The sequence below is a fragment of the Diprion similis genome, chromosome 10 (genome assembly GCF_021155765.1).
Source record: "Diprion similis isolate iyDipSimi1 chromosome 10, iyDipSimi1.1, whole genome shotgun sequence".
Taxonomy (NCBI): domain Eukaryota; kingdom Metazoa; phylum Arthropoda; class Insecta; order Hymenoptera; family Diprionidae; genus Diprion; species Diprion similis.
Window position 1 is genome coordinate 21,573,043 of NC_060114.1, and position 17,381 is coordinate 21,590,423.

General features: G+C 41.1%; 2 protein-coding genes across 6 annotated transcripts; both read left to right on the forward strand.

The window, feature by feature from the left end:
* Positions 1-95: 95 nt before the first annotated feature.
* Positions 96-1,182, forward strand: LOC124411960 (cytochrome b-c1 complex subunit 8). 2 transcript variants are annotated; one of them, XM_046891538.1, is made up of 3 exons: positions 96-243; positions 668-846; positions 935-1,182. In XM_046891538.1, exons 2-3 carry the CDS (start codon positions 693-695, stop codon positions 1,027-1,029), a joined length of 249 nt encoding a protein of 82 aa, XP_046747494.1. In that variant the 5' UTR covers positions 96-243; positions 668-692; the 3' UTR covers positions 1,030-1,182. The 2 variants fall into 2 exon arrangements, with proteins under 2 accessions (XP_046747494.1, XP_046747493.1); XM_046891537.1 differs by having other exon boundaries at positions 104-243; positions 681-846.
* A 970-nt stretch (positions 1,183-2,152) lies between these two features.
* On the forward strand, positions 2,153-17,155 carry LOC124411762 (epidermal growth factor receptor kinase substrate 8-like). Of its 4 annotated transcripts, none has more exons than XM_046891146.1 (11): positions 2,153-2,287; positions 8,791-8,867; positions 8,955-9,190; positions 9,276-9,615; positions 9,930-11,170; positions 11,561-11,678; positions 13,806-13,961; positions 14,543-14,812; positions 15,145-15,313; positions 16,001-16,136; positions 16,214-17,155. In XM_046891146.1, the coding sequence occupies exons 2-11, from the start codon at positions 8,822-8,824 to the stop codon at positions 16,316-16,318; spliced, it is 2,817 nt and encodes a 938-aa protein (XP_046747102.1). In that variant the 5' UTR covers positions 2,153-2,287; positions 8,791-8,821; the 3' UTR covers positions 16,319-17,155. The 4 variants fall into 4 exon arrangements, with proteins under 4 accessions (XP_046747102.1, XP_046747105.1, XP_046747104.1 ...); XM_046891148.1 differs by having other exon boundaries at positions 2,177-2,373; XM_046891147.1 differs by lacking the exon at positions 2,153-2,287 and adding an exon at positions 2,380-2,516.
* Positions 17,156-17,381: the final 226 nt, after the last annotated feature.

Below are 17,381 nucleotides of genomic sequence, written 5' to 3' on the forward strand. Positions count from 1 at the left end.
AGAAACGGCAACGATTCATCGTTTGAATCGTCGATGTTGGTTAGTCAGCAAATTGGCTCAACGATTCTTCATTGGTTACTCACGAAAGGTCCGCGAAAATAGTGTCCCGAGTGAGTCAACGTTGGCAGAACTGCTGGTCGCTCGCTGTTCAGTTTTTTCGCGTTGGCGCACTTTGCTTTGTCTACTTGTCTGAAGTTGGTATTTTCTTGCCATTAGACTCGACGGGTGCTCTCTGCGCTAGGGGTAGGTGTCTTTACCAAATAATTACATAATTTATTCGGAACACAATAGACTTGTTCAACTCAATACTTCGATGAGTTTCTCCGCGGTATTTCATTTGCCGTTTTTACCGCATTTCTTCTTACGTAATTCAGACGTGACGGTTAGGTCGGCCACAGAGGGCTACGTACTGGATTACGTTATCTGCCAGTCGGTCGATGCTTTACGTCTTCATCTTCAATTTCTCTGGTGTCATTAGAATGTTAACAGCCATGAGACCATGAGACAAGAATGTTCAACGGAATGATTCGTTTTGCAAAAAAATATTTGGCACATTTTTCCTGTACTTTCTTTTCATATTACGCCTGTGGCTCCCCTCCCTACTCGTGTGGCAATTCTCGTACACACACAACCGCGTCACATAAAATAACAGCGTAACGTAAATTAGATATTTTCCACAGACAGTTGGCAAGATGGGAAAGCAATTTGGAACCCTCTATAAGCTACGAGGAATTGTTTTTTACCGACTTAGTCCGTACGAGCAGCGGGCATTCGCAGGTGCGATATCTCAAGGTGTGCCGAACACATTTCGTAGGATAAAGGAAAACATGTTCACGATGGGAATCCGTGAGTATCTCATGAGAGTCTTACGATATTGTGTGATTCGATTCAAACCAGTCTGGATTGTCTAATATGAGATGTTTTCTTGTTAAAGCCTTTTTAACAGCCTACTTGGTCTACGACTGGGTAGAAAAGGAATACGCTCGCCTTCAAAGGAAGAACCCCAAGGATTATGAAAATGACGTATAAATAATTAGTATTTACATAGTTTATTTATAGAAGATGGTTGGAAAGTCAAATAACATACATGCATATATCTATCTGTACAGAGTATCCGTGAATACTTGCGTATGTCGAATGTCTGAAGTTGTACTACACGAATAAAGTCTCCTGTCAATTTAACGAGAAAGTGTTCATTCAGGAATACCGTTGGAAATTTAATGTCTAAGACTGTGTATTGCGCTCAACGAGCTGAAAGATTTCTAATTTACCCGCCGAAGTCCTTGCTACTACCGTTCAAACGACGTCGGAAAAATTGACAACCTGAATTTCTTCGTAACCGTCCACCTAATTTTGTTCTGAATTCTTACAGCAGATGTTGCGGGCCATTCACTGGCCAAATTTGTTCAGAATTGATGTCTGATTAATTCGCAAAGAGAATCCTGCAAATTAAAAACTCAGTCAAGTTGAAGATAATCGAATTCAATCGATTTCGTAAAAACTTATCCCATAATATAATATGGCCATCTCAAAACTGAAAAATTGTGAAAAAAATAACAGAAAGCCGTCCTATGACTTTCAAATTGTCTTAAAAACATCCTTTGGCGTTACAAGAATTTTTTAAAACACCGAATTTTCTTCCATCAACACTGGATTATTGTTAGCTATAGTAACGATTCATGGATGTAAAAATTGTAATCCGACAGATTATCCACTATATCCTCCGAAAGAATCCCGGTTACGGTTTGCAAAGTTGCAGCTTCCGAATTCTATCACCGACGCAACTCAAATAGCCACCGCGAAGAAAACAGTTTGGGATTTAACTGTAAGATGGTTTTTGCCGCAAGATGAAGCTTATACCTTCCATGTTCCGCGAAATACGAATCAGTAAAATTAGGTTTAAATTCAGTGATACGCGCAAGCAAATACCCACGATTGTCGTGTACTGTTTTGCCGCCTTTGTCAGCGCTACAGTGCAAGCTGAGAGTCTGCTATCGGTGAAACAAGCACCCAGGTAAACCTAAGACCTCTTGTAACCGATCGTGTCGTGCTCGGCCGCAGGTCTCGGCGAATGGAAAGCTTGGTACCGTTCCACCTCGACCAATGAGGTGGTTCGTTTCATTTGCTACCTGTCCGTGGGTCGAAGGGGGTGAAGAAGGGGGACCCCCGCCCAAGTTTACCTGGGGCTTCGTCAGGAATAGAGGTACGGCACAGGTATTTCCAGTCGACAATGAGTGGGACCGAGGTCCGCCCAAAACTCCGTTGCTCTGTGCCGTATTGTATATAGGTGAGTAGAGTGTGACGTCGGGACTGACACTTGTTGACGGAGTTGATAGTTTTTAAACTTTTTTCGTTCTGGTACCAGCTATACCAGTACGTTGATAAGTTTACAGTGAAAATTAAACGGCGGCGATTGGTCTTGTGCCACGCGATTACGATTAAAACCACCGTCATTTTGGATATTATAAGTTTCGTCCAGCCAAATCCGCGTTCTACCTAAACTCGGCTGTCACAAGGTATTTATCGATGATATTTTACTACACCCACCCACCCACACACACACACATACACACACCGCGCAGCAGCAGAGATATGGACACTCGTTGGCTAGTCTTAACATCCGACTACTGTAATTTTGTATCAGTATGTACATTGAGTACGAATAACACAACTTGCACGGAGCTCGAAGCGTGGATGCCGTTTCATCCATTATGCGGATTATTCCGCAACGTGTCTTTTTGCTTGGTTATTGTCCTCTTGAAAATCCAATTAGGATTTCAGTTTTTGGTGTGTATTAAGACTCGGGCGAAACCCGGTTGTAGCAGTGCTTAAACCATGTACCCCGCTTATGCTGCAGCACAAGGTAAATATCGCGTTGGATTATGACGGCAAGGGGAAAGAGGATCGAAAGGAAAAACAAAAATTAGACCGGCGTAACTAACAAGAAAACCAAGGTGATTAGAAATCAGTTCCAGGAACCAGCCGCACACGGTATACTAAATTCTTTAAGCGTCTATACCTCTATACATTGGACACAATATTCCATCTTGATGCTTATAATTTTTGTTGATCCCCTCCCTTGTGATGATTAATTAAAACTTGACGAACAGCTCAGTCAAATTTGTCAAAATACTGATAAGTTCGTGCTAGTTCCTTGCCTATCAAGAATTCAAAAGTGTCGTGACTTATCTTCACCGATTAGGGTAATATGCGGTTAGACAAACACACGATCGACAGCCTCGGCGTTATTCCGGTAGTAGGTACGTGCACGCGCCATTCGAGCTTGATATGCACACTTGTGAAATTTTTTTATTAATTCCGATTCAGGGTGTGTCAGCCTAAGGCACGATAGCTTTGTGAAGCACGTCGTCGCCGCGCAACCTCCCATAAACGTAGGGTAATGTACGGAAGAACAACGCGGCACCTATATAATACCTACGCCTCGAAGAGATTTCCGATGCGTTTCGTAACGGTCTTACTTTGCCTATACATATACCGACACCGCGCTGCAGGATTCGAACGCCGATTTTAGCCGTGCCGTAAGTACACGGTGCGTAAAATTTTACTTCGCATCGTGCAGACGCGTCCGCGGTATCGAAAATGGCTTGGAAACACCTGCGCCTAATTGTAAGTTCCAGCGGCTGCACGATCGTCGAACGCTACATTATTCCCACATTCACAACCAGCCATTAGATTCTCAACCTTGGCCTTGACGAGGTCAGACGACCGATATCCAACTCGGCATCCGAGTGTCGACCTTTCTTATCTATACCGTATCCCTCCAATTCCAACACCTCAATCAATTTCACATCGCACTTTGCGGTACAACGATGAAGATCATGCATAACGTTACTATAGGCATATTTCTACACGAGGCATAGGCATATCATATTATTATACACAGGTTATGAATGTGTACGTGTATTCCGAGATGAAAGTTCCTCGACTATATATATATATGCATATACGTTAACGTACGTAAGTCGAACCGTGGCATGCGTACACGCGTCGTACCTTCTGCATTTGTGTCACCTGTATACATATACGTGTGTGTATATACGTGTTTCGTGTGTGGGATACGCGCGTCCATTACGGATTGGGAATTTCAAATGTGGTTAAAGTCGCCTTGGAATCTCTGGAATGCGATTCAGCCAAGAACTGATCCCTTCTATAATACGTATACACGGCATATACACTGCAGCATGTTTATACACATGTATACCTGTATCTGTGTACATTAATACTATTTGATGCCGCATCAGATGAGCGGAGCGGGGGCCGGGGGGGGGGGGGGGGGGGGGGCACCTTTCCTTACTTGCCCAACACCCTGCAGCCTCACAAGCTCAACTCGAATTCGATAGTGTCAACATAAAGGCGCGTGCACACGTGACGTTTTATTGTTAGTTTTTCACCCGATGCGTTTTATCCTCTTTTCTTCTTTCTCCCAGCTCGTTGAGGATCGATGATGATGTCATTTTTCATGGGTACGGGATGCACGTTCACACGTCGTCGTGTCACTCCGAACAATCAACCGCGAACAGAATTTGATTCCTCTTGAGGCGCGATACGATATCTAATTCTCGCTCCTCGTTCGCCTTTTTTGACGCGCCTATCTTTGACAACATCCGAGGCACGGTTTCCATCGCCATAGCCGTCTGTAGGTATCGAGGAAATTGAACGGCGAAAATCTCACACATAGCAGTAACAATGATGCCGGAAGGTTGTATTTCTTTGTCTTTATGCACGGAGTCATCCTTCTTATGATGCTCATGAGAATCTGTAAATGTATTTCTAGAGAATTGGGTGGGAGTTTTGTAATTATAAGTTTCTATACCAGAACTAGTTCGAAGGAGACGCAGTTTTGACGGTATATAAAGGAGAAATTCACTGCCGAGTTGTTACCAATGTACTCCATTTCTCGACTGGTTGGTTTGCTTGCAGGCTACAGACTTTCCGTCGTTCGATCTGATCAATTGAGGAAAAAGAAAACAGCGCACAATCCACTTCTCCAATTTCTTTCACGTAAAAGCATATATACTTGTAGATACCGCGTGTGAAGAAGCAAGTATAACGTAATCGCCGTTTGTTGACACGCGTCGTGCGAGATTGAAAGTATTTCACATAATAATTCAAGCTGAGCCGCGTATAAACCGTTTGGCAAAAACTTTTTGCCGTCGGTACTTAATGTGTTGATTCAATATTGCGGAATCTTTTTTCTTCTTTTCGCATATTACGAATGTATACTAATTGAATTGCCCCGGTTCCGACCATCTCAACTTACTTTTATACGATTACCTAGAGATCTTCAAAATCCGGGAACCCAACTATTGGAAAATGTTCTTATGACGTCAGAGCCTGGTTGTCGGCGCCATTTTATCACCACATAACCTAAGTTTTTAATTTTAATTCAGACAAATCATACTTCCTCGGCTTTCAAATTGCTCATGTCACATAAATTAATTAAACATAATCAATATTATTCGGGTTCCACTATTCGTACGCGAAAAAAGACGGTCAACGGTCAGCTGTCAGCCTGGTTGCATTAGTTTTATTTCTTTCCACCAGATCACGCATTGCAAAGTGACAATCCCAATACATGAGTGCGTACGTGTATGTAAGTAGGCGAATATGTATCATCAGTGGTTTATTAATCGTACAATGTGCGCGTGGTCCACTTTGTCGAACGTGAAACCAAAATGTGCCGTATACAGACTTGAATGCATGTATATTACAAATATGGAAGCAGCGATGCAGAAAAATAAATAACAATAATCATCGTATTTGAAAAAAAATAATTACTCGTATAGCCGATGAATAATTTATTAAATTATTATTAAAATCTTAGTTTCTTTTCTTATAATCGGCCAGAAAATATGCAACTAGTTATGTTTTAAAATTGCTAAACCACATTTGTGCTGGTTTAAAATTACTAATTACTAATTAGGGAAGAATTTAATTATCGCCAGCGAGAAGGTATATATGTATATATAGAATAGTTATCGGTACGTGCATATGTGTATAATACGTACCGAGGTGTATACGAACGTATAACAGTTGCTAATGAACCTGACTTCGATGGTCCTGCCAGCAAAGGCGTTGCGATGAAAGCACAAATTATCTTCTGACAAATAATCCAACAATTCTTTAACGTCCTCTTTATGACCTCTTATGCTACAAAGAAATAAATTTCATTGAATTGAATTTGTATAACTGCCACTATGAACCAGGATATGTGAAAAACTGTTCCGCTCAGTTGTCACAGATGCATTGGTTTTAGGTTTGCCGATTATTTTTCAACCATGCAAAAAGATATTTCGCGTAATCAACTGAGAGATTGGACAATTTTGGTGTAATTTCTGTACTCATGTGAGTTTAGGTAAAGATCCGTGAGGCAGGAAAACAGTGTCTGGCAAAGCTTGGTGTACAAGATATCACGCCGCTACCACAGTTTAAGAGTCGGTTTCGAAAATACCTTAGTTTAGCTTCGAAAGAGAATTAACCTGCGTGCCAACAACATTTTGTCTTCAAGTTGTGAAAAATATCGGGGAACTCAAATCGTCGTGCCTACAGCTATTTAGAAATTTACATACAAACACACACACATTCTCATCTCCATTAATGATTTTGGAACTGTTTATTTCCGTCGCCAAACCTCGAAGAGAGACGAGTTTTTGAAAAAATGTTTTCTTTCCTATCAAAATGATAAGATTTCTATTGAAATGTACGAGCTATTTTAAAAAACCATCGGCAAGGTGTGACCGTTAATACCCGCTCAAGCTTTCAATTCCAAATAACCCTTAATTTTGTCAGGTCATAGTTTTCACCGCAGTTTTCACATACCATATATCATCTTGTAATGGAAATTGACCGCATCGTTATATTGGGAATAATGTAAGAGATAGCGTGAAAAGAGAAAGCCTCGGCATTGCAGAGCCTATATATTTATAGCATACATTTGCACATTCTTTCCAGCCTTTAAGTGAAGCTTCTAATTATTTGATAAATCATTTAATTTCAACGTTGTATGAGTAACAATGTATTATTTATAATTTGGAGTATTGATTGAGTATTTATATTTGCCAGATAATCAATAATTCGAACCAAACAATACAGCATCAAGCTGGCGTCACCAAGTTCAACAAATTCATCCCCGCAGTTTTCTTTAAGACAATATCATTGCTTATCCAATGTAAACTCATACTGGAAAATTTTGCCGAATTTAAATTATAAGTGGGAAAAGTTGTGTGCGAATAATGTAAATGTGGAAAGAAAAATTTGAATAACCGTGCAATCATGGTGATGACGGCAATCATAACTGTGGGAGATTAGTTTTGTCATTAGGTGTAACAATGCGCGTCAGAGAGCATGATATGCATAAAGGTATTATTCAAGGATAACTGCAGTAGTAGCAGCGTTTCGCAACGGCCTTTGGTGACCTCTGCAGAGTAAATACTTACCGAACGGAAATACATACACGCATGCATTCCTGCGGGCTACTCCTTTGGATTATGTTGGCGGCCTTATTGCCACGAACTGGTTTTTCGTATCGTTGACCTCACCTTGTCGAGATATTTCTTCCTGTATACTTAAACACCCCAGTTGCCAACAATTTTGATTTATAACATCACAACAAACAATATAGCATGAGAGAAAGGAATAGTGCAATATGCAAATAACGATAACTTTGCAAGGAATATGATAAATTGTAGGTATATATTAATTGTACCAGTATAACTGTTCTTTCATCTCTTCCTCTTAATCTAATCTTTTCGCGAGGCACAATAAATGAGACATATAGTGGAATTCAGTCCATCCCCCGAATAATCACTGTTTCAATGAGTCACAATTGAGACTGTTATCGCAGTCGGACTCATATCGAAGATTGTGCGAACGAGATGCCTGGGTAAACGTTATCAGTTATACTCACTGATCACCGAGGAGCTACAATCTAATCGGCGAGTGACTACAAGCTTAGCCTGAAACCTTGCAGAATTTGCGCAGACAGCTTATGAAAACACAATATAAACAGTCGGACCATTGAATATTGGCTCGATTTACCGCAACGACAGATAAGGGAACGGTATATAAAAAGTATAAAGAACAATTACGGAATTACAACAATTTTGCGATAAGTCATCAGAGTTGACAACTGGATCAATATTTCAGAATCTTTCAAGCCTAAATTGCGCACTTCTACTTATCGAATTGTTACACGTCCAGATTGGGATGCTTGAAAATTTTGATTTCATTGGTAGCTTTCATGAGGATTTCCTGTCATTTACGTAATGTTAATGTCTCACTATTGACCGAATCTGGTGCAGGCTAGCACATCAGATCAACTGTGGAATAGTATGTTGTGTAACAATGAGGCAAATTCGGTCTTTTCGGGCCGAGCGTAAGTTTGCAATATGAATCGTAGGTGAGCCCGAAGACGAATATTGCAAATATGCGAGGTGAAAAAACCGTTGCCTCGTTGCTGCACACGATTCTTTATATAACAAGAGTATCACACGTGATTTTTCACGAAGCACGAAATTGAGGTTAGGGTCGCGTAATGTCAGATTTGTTCGCGAAGCGTATGCGCGGAGTGCAGAAAAGACCACTTTAACCTCTAGGATTTGAAACAGTCTTTCAGTACTCCGCGCATGCGCATTCGCAGACTCACTTGACCGTGCTTGCATTATATAAACAGATTTATATGACACTGGCATCCGAAAGCCTTTCTCAGTGACTCTTTACTACGTTTTCTATACACTGATTTTACGATGTAATAATTCTGACTTTTTCTAGTTAAACGCTGAGTTGAAGCGGTGGTCGCACAATGCCTTACTATAACAGTGGTCACAGCACGTCGACCTACAACAAAGGTGAGTAGATTTTATTGCATTCTTATCTCGTGCTCCTAAATTGCTATTTAAGCTTATTCCGTGCATCTGTTTTTCCACATAATCCAGATGGCGGATCCAGCGGCCCTCCGAGCACATCCGGAGCCGTTGGTACAGGTTCCGAACCAACTTACCTGATGGAGCATTTGGCGACGTTCACCGTGACGATAGAAACCGGCATAGTTTATCCCGCCGACGGGATGAGAAGGCTCCTTCAACTTGAAAAGAGCAATGGTATATGGAGTCAGAAAATGCAGCTACGTCTGGAAAGGTCGTGGGTTTTGATAATGGACAACGAGACCGGGGTAATTTGAGAAAAATTGCCGTTTGGCTGATTCGTCATACATTGAAAAGAGGCTAGAAGCAGCAACATTCTTTTTCATATTTCAGGCAGTAATGGAGAGATTCCCAGCCTCATTGATACAGGAACCAACAGCGTTCACGTCCAGGGATCCAATGGAGATGTACAACAACATTTTGGTATTCACCGTCGCCGACGACAGTGCGTCCGGCCAACGTGCCGAAATGCACATATTCCAATGTCAGAGCGTCTCCGCCCAGGACCTTGTCGAGGACCTCAAAATGCTGCAAATGGGGAAATTAGTCCCTGGTGGTTCTCCAAGAGGACCGAGGGGTCACATTCCACCTCCACCGGCTCTCCCTCCTCCGGAACCTCCGTTAAACGGTGTTAATGTTCGCGAACAAGTCTCGGCATTCAATGCAGCAAACAGTGAGTCTGACAACGAGTTTGACGTCTTTGGTGTAATTCAAACATGACTGCACTCTAGATGTTCGATCTTTTGTGACGGAACTTTACATTCGCTTTGAATCTAAGATCCAGTCAGGGTTTCTTAATAATGCACTAGTATTATTTGAATGGGTTAATTTTGTTACTTTCCTTCATATTGACTCAAGACGATCACACATTATGCAGAGTTGTTTTTCATTTCTATAATAATCCACAATTAGCAGCCGTTGCTACTTTGATAAGCTTACTGGCACTTGAAAGTTTCACACGGCTTACGATTGAATCCTGCGTTTCAGATGACGGAACGAACGACATGTCGCGAGAGGAGAATATCGACGAGGTGTCGTCGACGTCTTCGGAAAAGTACGAAAGGGACGTTACAATACTTAACCACTGTTTCGACGACATAGAAAAGTTCATAGCACGGCTTCAGCACGCGGCGGCGGCGTCTCGTGAGCTGGAACGTCGTCGCCGGAATCGTAAATCGAAGAAGAGGAACCTCGGCGACGGTATGTTGACGATGCGCGCTAAGCCACCACCGGAGATGGAGTTCATAGACATATTCCAAAAGTTCAAACTCTCATTCAACCTGCTCGCCAAGCTCAAGGCGCACATTCACGACCCAAACGCTCCAGAGCTCGTGCACTTCCTCTTCACCCCGCTGGCGCTGATCGTCGACGCTTCTCACGACACGAACTACGACCCAAACCTCCCGAACAAGGTGGTATCCCCCCTACTGACGCGCGAGGCCGTCAACCTGCTGATAAATTGCGTGACCAGCAAGGAGACCGAGCTCTGGCACTCGCTCGGTGACACGTGGCTGATACCCAGAGACCAGTGGAAGGGCCACGTCCCCCTTTACCATCCCATATTCATGGACGGCTGGTCCCCGGAGTACCCGATACCGGAAGACCGGGACCACGACCACCTCGCCTCGCTGCTGAACGCGGACAAGCAGAAGAGGGACGAGATCCCGGAGCAGCAGAACCTCGGGGAGCCCTACTACAATCACCGGGACGTCGACGAGTCGCACTACAGCAGCGACTACCTCGAGTACGAGGGGGGTAGAGAGGAGCGTCCGAGCAACGACTACTTCGAGCGGAATTACGGACCAGCCTCTGACCTCTACGGCCGCGAGGACAGGGAAAGGGTCGAGCAGACGAGGGCGCACAGCGAGATATCCCTCGACTCGATCGAGCGTGGCTCACGCGGCGTGCCGGTCGAGCAGCGCGCGCAAGAGGCTTGGCTCGACGAGCTGGTGGCGCGACACGCGAAGATCGTCCAGGTGACCTATCCACGGACCGCGAACAACGACAAGGAGCTGACGGTTGTCAGGGGCGAGTACCTCGAGCTCCTCGATGACAGCAGGAAGTGGTGGAAGGCCAGGAATTCGAAAGGGCAGATCGCCCACGTGCCTCACACCATTGTCGCGCCTCACAGCAGCTCGACGAATCAGCCCTCCGGCGACAACGACGTCTTCAATAACCCGCTGTACACCAGCAGGTATCAGCGGCAGGGACATGGATACAATTACGAGGTACAATATTATTATCGGAGTACTTCTTTACGTTTGGCTGAAAAGTTAAGGTTATGTGGTAGCCCTACCTGTACCGGCCGAGCAAAGTTTACCGGTCGGTAAAGTTAGGAGTACTAGAACTAAGAAAGACCGTTTACAAGATCCCCGGCAAGTTTTTTTAGTTGGAACCTCAGTTTACGCTATTCAAATTTTCTCAGATCCATTTCTGTTGCGTAGAAGGGATGTTGTTTCATTCGTGTTCACCATCATTCGATTAAATAATATTGCTGAATATTTTTTTGGATGGTTTTTTCTCTTCCTGTCTTCCGATTGAGACGATGGAGCCCCTTCACTCTTGATTCAATTCTTGGAAAAGTTTTTGATCGCCTACAAATTTCTTCCTTGATTCAGGACTCTGAAGTCGAGGGCACGAGCACCAGTCCAGGACCTGACGCCTCGCATCGTCCTCATGCCATACCGCCTCCGGCCCCCGCTGACTGGGTTCGGAAAGAACGACTCGGGAAAAAAGGTGAATTTCGATATTTCTAAGGCCCATACGTCAAGCTCACCGACACCATATTATTATGTACATGTGCAACAGATTTTAGACGAGCTCACGTATAATCCGGAAAAAATAAGTACCGGATAACATTCCTCTGTCTTTAAACAGAGAATATCGATCTACTTGAAATTTTATCATGGCGGACGAACGATTTTAGAAATTCACGCGTCACGTCATTCAAGTTCTCATTCGTTCGCATTCTTCAATTAGATACGAACGAACTGCATGAAATTTTCAAATTATTTTCCGTCTTTGCTTTGAACGGTTGCAAAACTGACGTTCAAATATTTTATAATAAATATTGCGTATTTATCGATTAACAAATTCTCACCGTACCATAACTGTACGTGTAGCTAGACAGACATAGCATTTCAAAGTGCTAAAGTTAAATATATAAGTACATATATACATACACTTTAACAATTATAACACTTAACACCCAATGCTTCGTCCAAGTAAATATTAGATGGTTGACGAGTCGAATTTTCGATTGCCAAATGCTTGTCTTGAAGCACTTATTGTTAATTGATGTCGACACCTCAACCAGATCGGTGTATACCTCTCGGAAATTTGATCTGTCTAGAAGTTGAATCGTTTTAGTTTAATTAGGAATATCTGTTTGTCCGTTGTCTCATTATAATATGGGGGTTTCTGTTTGTGTCGTTGAATATATGTGCAATAACGACGTTTGTGGTCATTCGCATGAATCTATCACGTGCATAGAGATACGAAAATTTGTTACCGATATACACATTTAAAACATGCGCAATAATCCGTTTTAATTTCTTTATCAGTTTTTCAAAGAATTACGTGTAGCGGAATATAATTTTTTGCGCATGAAAGTATAAAAATTTCATGAAATTTTCTTAAATGATAGCAAAACTTGCAAAACTTGGAATAAGTAAATGAACATGAAGAAATAAATTACATTGTTGACACGCCTTAGAAGGCGTGATTGTTTTGTATCACAGAGGTTGTACGATTATTTTTACACGTACATCGAATTACTTATATTCAAATTCCGAAATTAGGACTTGAATATTTCGTGAAGAAATATTTCCCTTTGCCGTAGTGCTTCGTATTTAGAATGTAAATAAATGTGGTAAGTATTGTTAGAACACACGCACGCCATCATTTGAAAATAATCCACCACATGCTCGATTATCAAAATTTAGTATCGGTCAATTCCAAGTGTTATACATTTAGTCGACCCTTGACATCGTAGTTATACACACATCTATACGTATACATCATCGCGTAAATTTGTTATGGAATGATAGTAAAATGATTTCTGTGACGTCTACCATTTTAATGTAAGAAGAAAAGAGAGTAAGTAATAAAAGAGAGAAAAAGAAAGAAAGAGTGAGAATGGGAGTGAACTAGGAGAGGAGAGAAAGATGAAGGAAGAGAAAAAAGAAAAAGAAAAACCCGCTGGAAAACAAAGGAACAGCGAACAAACGGAACGGCAATAATTTTAAAAGCTTTAAGTCGCACGCGTGTCGCTTTTCAGTTGTTTCTCCGTTATTTTTAAAAATACTCGCTGTTCCCGAGGTTGTTTGTCGGTGTGAATTTTTCGTTTTTCTTTTTTCTATAAGCATACCTTGTTTACCGGATATGGATTCCACATCCGTCCAGTATTTTATTGTATTGTAATTTATGTAAATCTTTTATTAATAAATATATACAATTAATTATGTATGTTTAAATGTTGTGATTGTTCATATACACGTATAATCTTACAGTTACGTACTCAGTTTCATGTTCACGCCGTTCATAGACAGATTGTGCAAAGTAAGGTTGTGTCCACGTTATATCTCCCGCATCATCGTATAACTCACGTATTATTTTTGTTCCCCTGTTCGTCTTTACACCTCGTTAATGTACCCCCGTTGGAGTTGATAAATAGAAAGAAACACCCAACATGCACCCAACGTTCACATACACAGACACGAAAAAATTTTCGAATACCGCATGTAGTACGCAAAAGAAACTTCAGAGGAAAGCCGATGAAAGTTTCTTTACCTCCCTTTTTTCGTTGTTTCTATTTTTTGTCCCCTTTTGTGTCTCTATACGCGCACTGCATTGTGATCAAAGCGTCATGTCTGCCGATACCTTCGCTTCGAATTGTTGCTGCAAAAATTTTTTTACCGCTTCCTCTGACAAGAAGTGACGCTACTGCGATTCGAGCCCGCGACGTCTCCACCCCAGTGAAAACACGTCTGCGGCAGGATGAAAATCTCTACTTTTATGGTAAGTTATCTACGTGGGTTTTCCAATTGACGTACAGAAACAAGTCGATTCATCGTACGTATGATAAAATAGAATAGCTACCAATCCGCTGGTTCTGCCGATTCTTCTTTTGTCTGAGTAATTGGAAAACTCATCACGTTTTACGCATGCTTTCGAGGAAGTGCTTGAGGTTCGTCAATTTATCTAACCTCTATCAAAGTAACTCTAATCGTGGTAAGATCTTCTACCGAAGTAATGCTTTTGTTTCTCCGTCTTGCTAACACAATTGTACGATAACTGAAGGTATGTTCATCAAATTACTGCACACTTAAAAAGAACTGGAAGAAAGTTTGCTAACAAGGATGATATTACTGCACTGTGCGACAAGTAGGATAACAGTATTTGATACACTAACCCTGAAAATTTTACTTCACCATTAAACGATTGACGACCATTATTATCATCAGCACAATTTCACACTCATCAATATGCTACTCATTCGAAGTTGCGGTGTACTTACTCAAATTTGGTGAAGGGCATGTGATCGGTGACGCTCTTCCGGCGTTGAAGTATCTCAAACTGTTCCTTCGATTGGTTCACAGGTATTGCAGGAGATTCGAGCACGTCGAGTGACAGCCTCAGCGTTGACGATCTGTCGAGTATTTCACCCCAAAGTTCACGGTCAAAGGCCAGCACTATGCGTCAGAGCGACGAGTCTAGTTTCGCGTCGAATTCAAGTTCATTTTCCAAGGCGCCACCACCTCCGCCCCCTCCACCCCCGTTACCTTTGCCAATGTCAAGGAAGTCCACTGGTGATCCTCCAAGTTTTAGTAAAAGCGGGACGTCCAAGAGTAACAAATCGCTTGGGCCAGGTGAGGGTGAGACCATTCTAACATCATTATGGGATCCTTAAATTCAGAAAACGCCATCTGCTGGCAGTGAATATGCAGCACTGATACGTATTTAATTATAAAAGTGATCATTTATCAGACATTTTATCCCAAAGTGGCTCAATGTCACTAAATGAAATTATAGCAGCTGGCACGGTAATTTCTGTACCTTGATATTCGCTAAATTTAACAAAAACGATCAGCCGATTATGCACACCGACGCCATGTTGTCATAACCATGGGATCCTGATTTCGGAATCACGCTACCGGATGTTATGTAAGTCAATTTGCTGTAATTCCAATTGTCCTTGTAGGACTCAGCAGCCAGGACCAAATGCAAGAAGAGCTCAAATACGTCCTGACAATGTTTCGCGAAAAAAGACGGAACTTGGATATCGTGAAGACACCGGACGTCTGTATCGATAATCGCTCTACGCCTAGTGAAGTTCAAAGCTGGCTGAGAGCTAAAGGATTTTCAGATAAGTACGTATATCATAGCCGTTGGCTATCGCGAAGATCCATCTTTGACAACATAGCACTTAAGGTCATGTAGTATTCCTACCCTTACCGACCGAGTAAACTCACCCTTTTTCTTCCTGTAGTAAATAAACAAAGAAACGGAAAGGGTTGAAATTTCGACGGTGCATCGTTCTTTCTTTGAGGAATTCAGGAAAGTTATTCATATCCCGAAAATCGTCAAATAAATGTGTGATTTTTTTGAGATGCATTACCATTCCCACATTTCCTGCATTTCAAGTACAAAACTGAAATACTTTCCGCCATTCCGGAAAGAATGAGGCATAAGATGTGCCATCGTGAGACCGTTTTCATGCAATATTGAGGTCGCTAGACGAGAACTAGGAATTACAATAATTTCGTCAATAAAAGGTGTTTATCTAATATAGGAATAAAAAGCGTGATTTTGCTCGATCGGTAAAGATAGGAGTACTACATGACCTTAAGAATGTGATACTTTGAATCAATTTACTTGTGTAGCTGCTAATTTCAATGATATTCTCACCATGTCGTTGCACTCGTCTTAACGTCATACTGTAATCAAAGAAATCAGAAGCTTTGTTAACCTTTCTTTGTAAAAGTCAACATAAAACAAGTGAAAAATTGCCTGAAATGTTCTTGTGAACAGTATACAATATACTTATTTATTCACAGAACCTGTCGGCAACTCCGAGGAATGGCTGGCTACGAGTTGTTCATGTTGTCGAAGCGTCAACTTGAGCAATATTGCGGGCAGGCAGAAGGCAGGCGGCTGGACAGCCAAATCACTTTATCTCGTAACGTAAGAGGGGTGAGTTGATCTGTTTTGGAAGATAGAAATTGTTTTTTGACTCAAAGTTGAATTTGTTAATTTTTTTTTAATTTCAGTACAAAACGGCGCGATCCAACGAACTGAAACAAATTTTGGACAAAGTACGCCAAAGAGTTGACGGCGACGAAGAGTTTCAGAACGGAGTAAAAAGCAACGTGTGAATTATTCTTTTTTGCCTTCGAACTTCTGATCGGTAATAATTACCCGTTGATATGTATCGATGATGTGTAAATACGTTTGTACATATTCGGCCACGCACTTCTATTGGGTAGAACCAATAATCGAGTTCCATGTACAGCAACAATCAATTTATATTCGTAATCATAAATAGTATTATAGTTAGTGAAAATAATTCAATATTACAAGTCAGTAAAAATTATAAGAGATTTTAATATTCTTATATCCCTGTTAGCACTATTTTGTTGTTATCGTTGTTTTTGATAACCTTCATGGTCCGTAAGAATTTCAACTAGAACGTATATTGATCATCGTGCATGTATATAAAATTCTTTACAGTAATACCATAAATACATCAATTTAATAAATAATCTGAATTTTCTTAAAGATATAGGAAATTGAAGAGAAACAAAAAGATTACCGGTAGCTTATACGAAATTACACGAATCAGCTATTCATTCCATAGTCATGATTATTAATCCTTTTTCATTTATTTAAAGCAATACCATATACATTGTAACAGATATATATATATTATATAGTATATATACATATAATATACCTACTCTGTCAATTATTACACTCAACATCGCTTATTCTTGTTCAGCTCAAAGTTCATGGGAAAATGACGAATAGTAATGTTGTCATGTTTGAAAATTTGTTTTCCGTTTGATATTTTTTGCCTTCTTAAAAACCACAGTAAATGCGTTATACGCAGACTTCCCGATCAGTATCGACTCCTGTTTTTTTCTCCTTTCAATATAAATCCGCAGCTTGAACCTTTGCCAACGTTTCGTATAAACATCATTTTCCTTAAATCACTGTAGAAGTTTTGTCCTGGAGTCATGACAATAATTTCAGACGTTCATCTATTCCGCGTAACTATCTATATCTATACGTGGCCAATAAATTCTTGCTCAAAAGATGCGGAGTTTACGATTAAAAACTTCAGTACAAAAACACCGCGAAGTACATACATATCCGGGTGTAACATTATAATTTATATGTGTGTATTATAAGTATCGTCAAAAATGTTTTTTTTTTTTT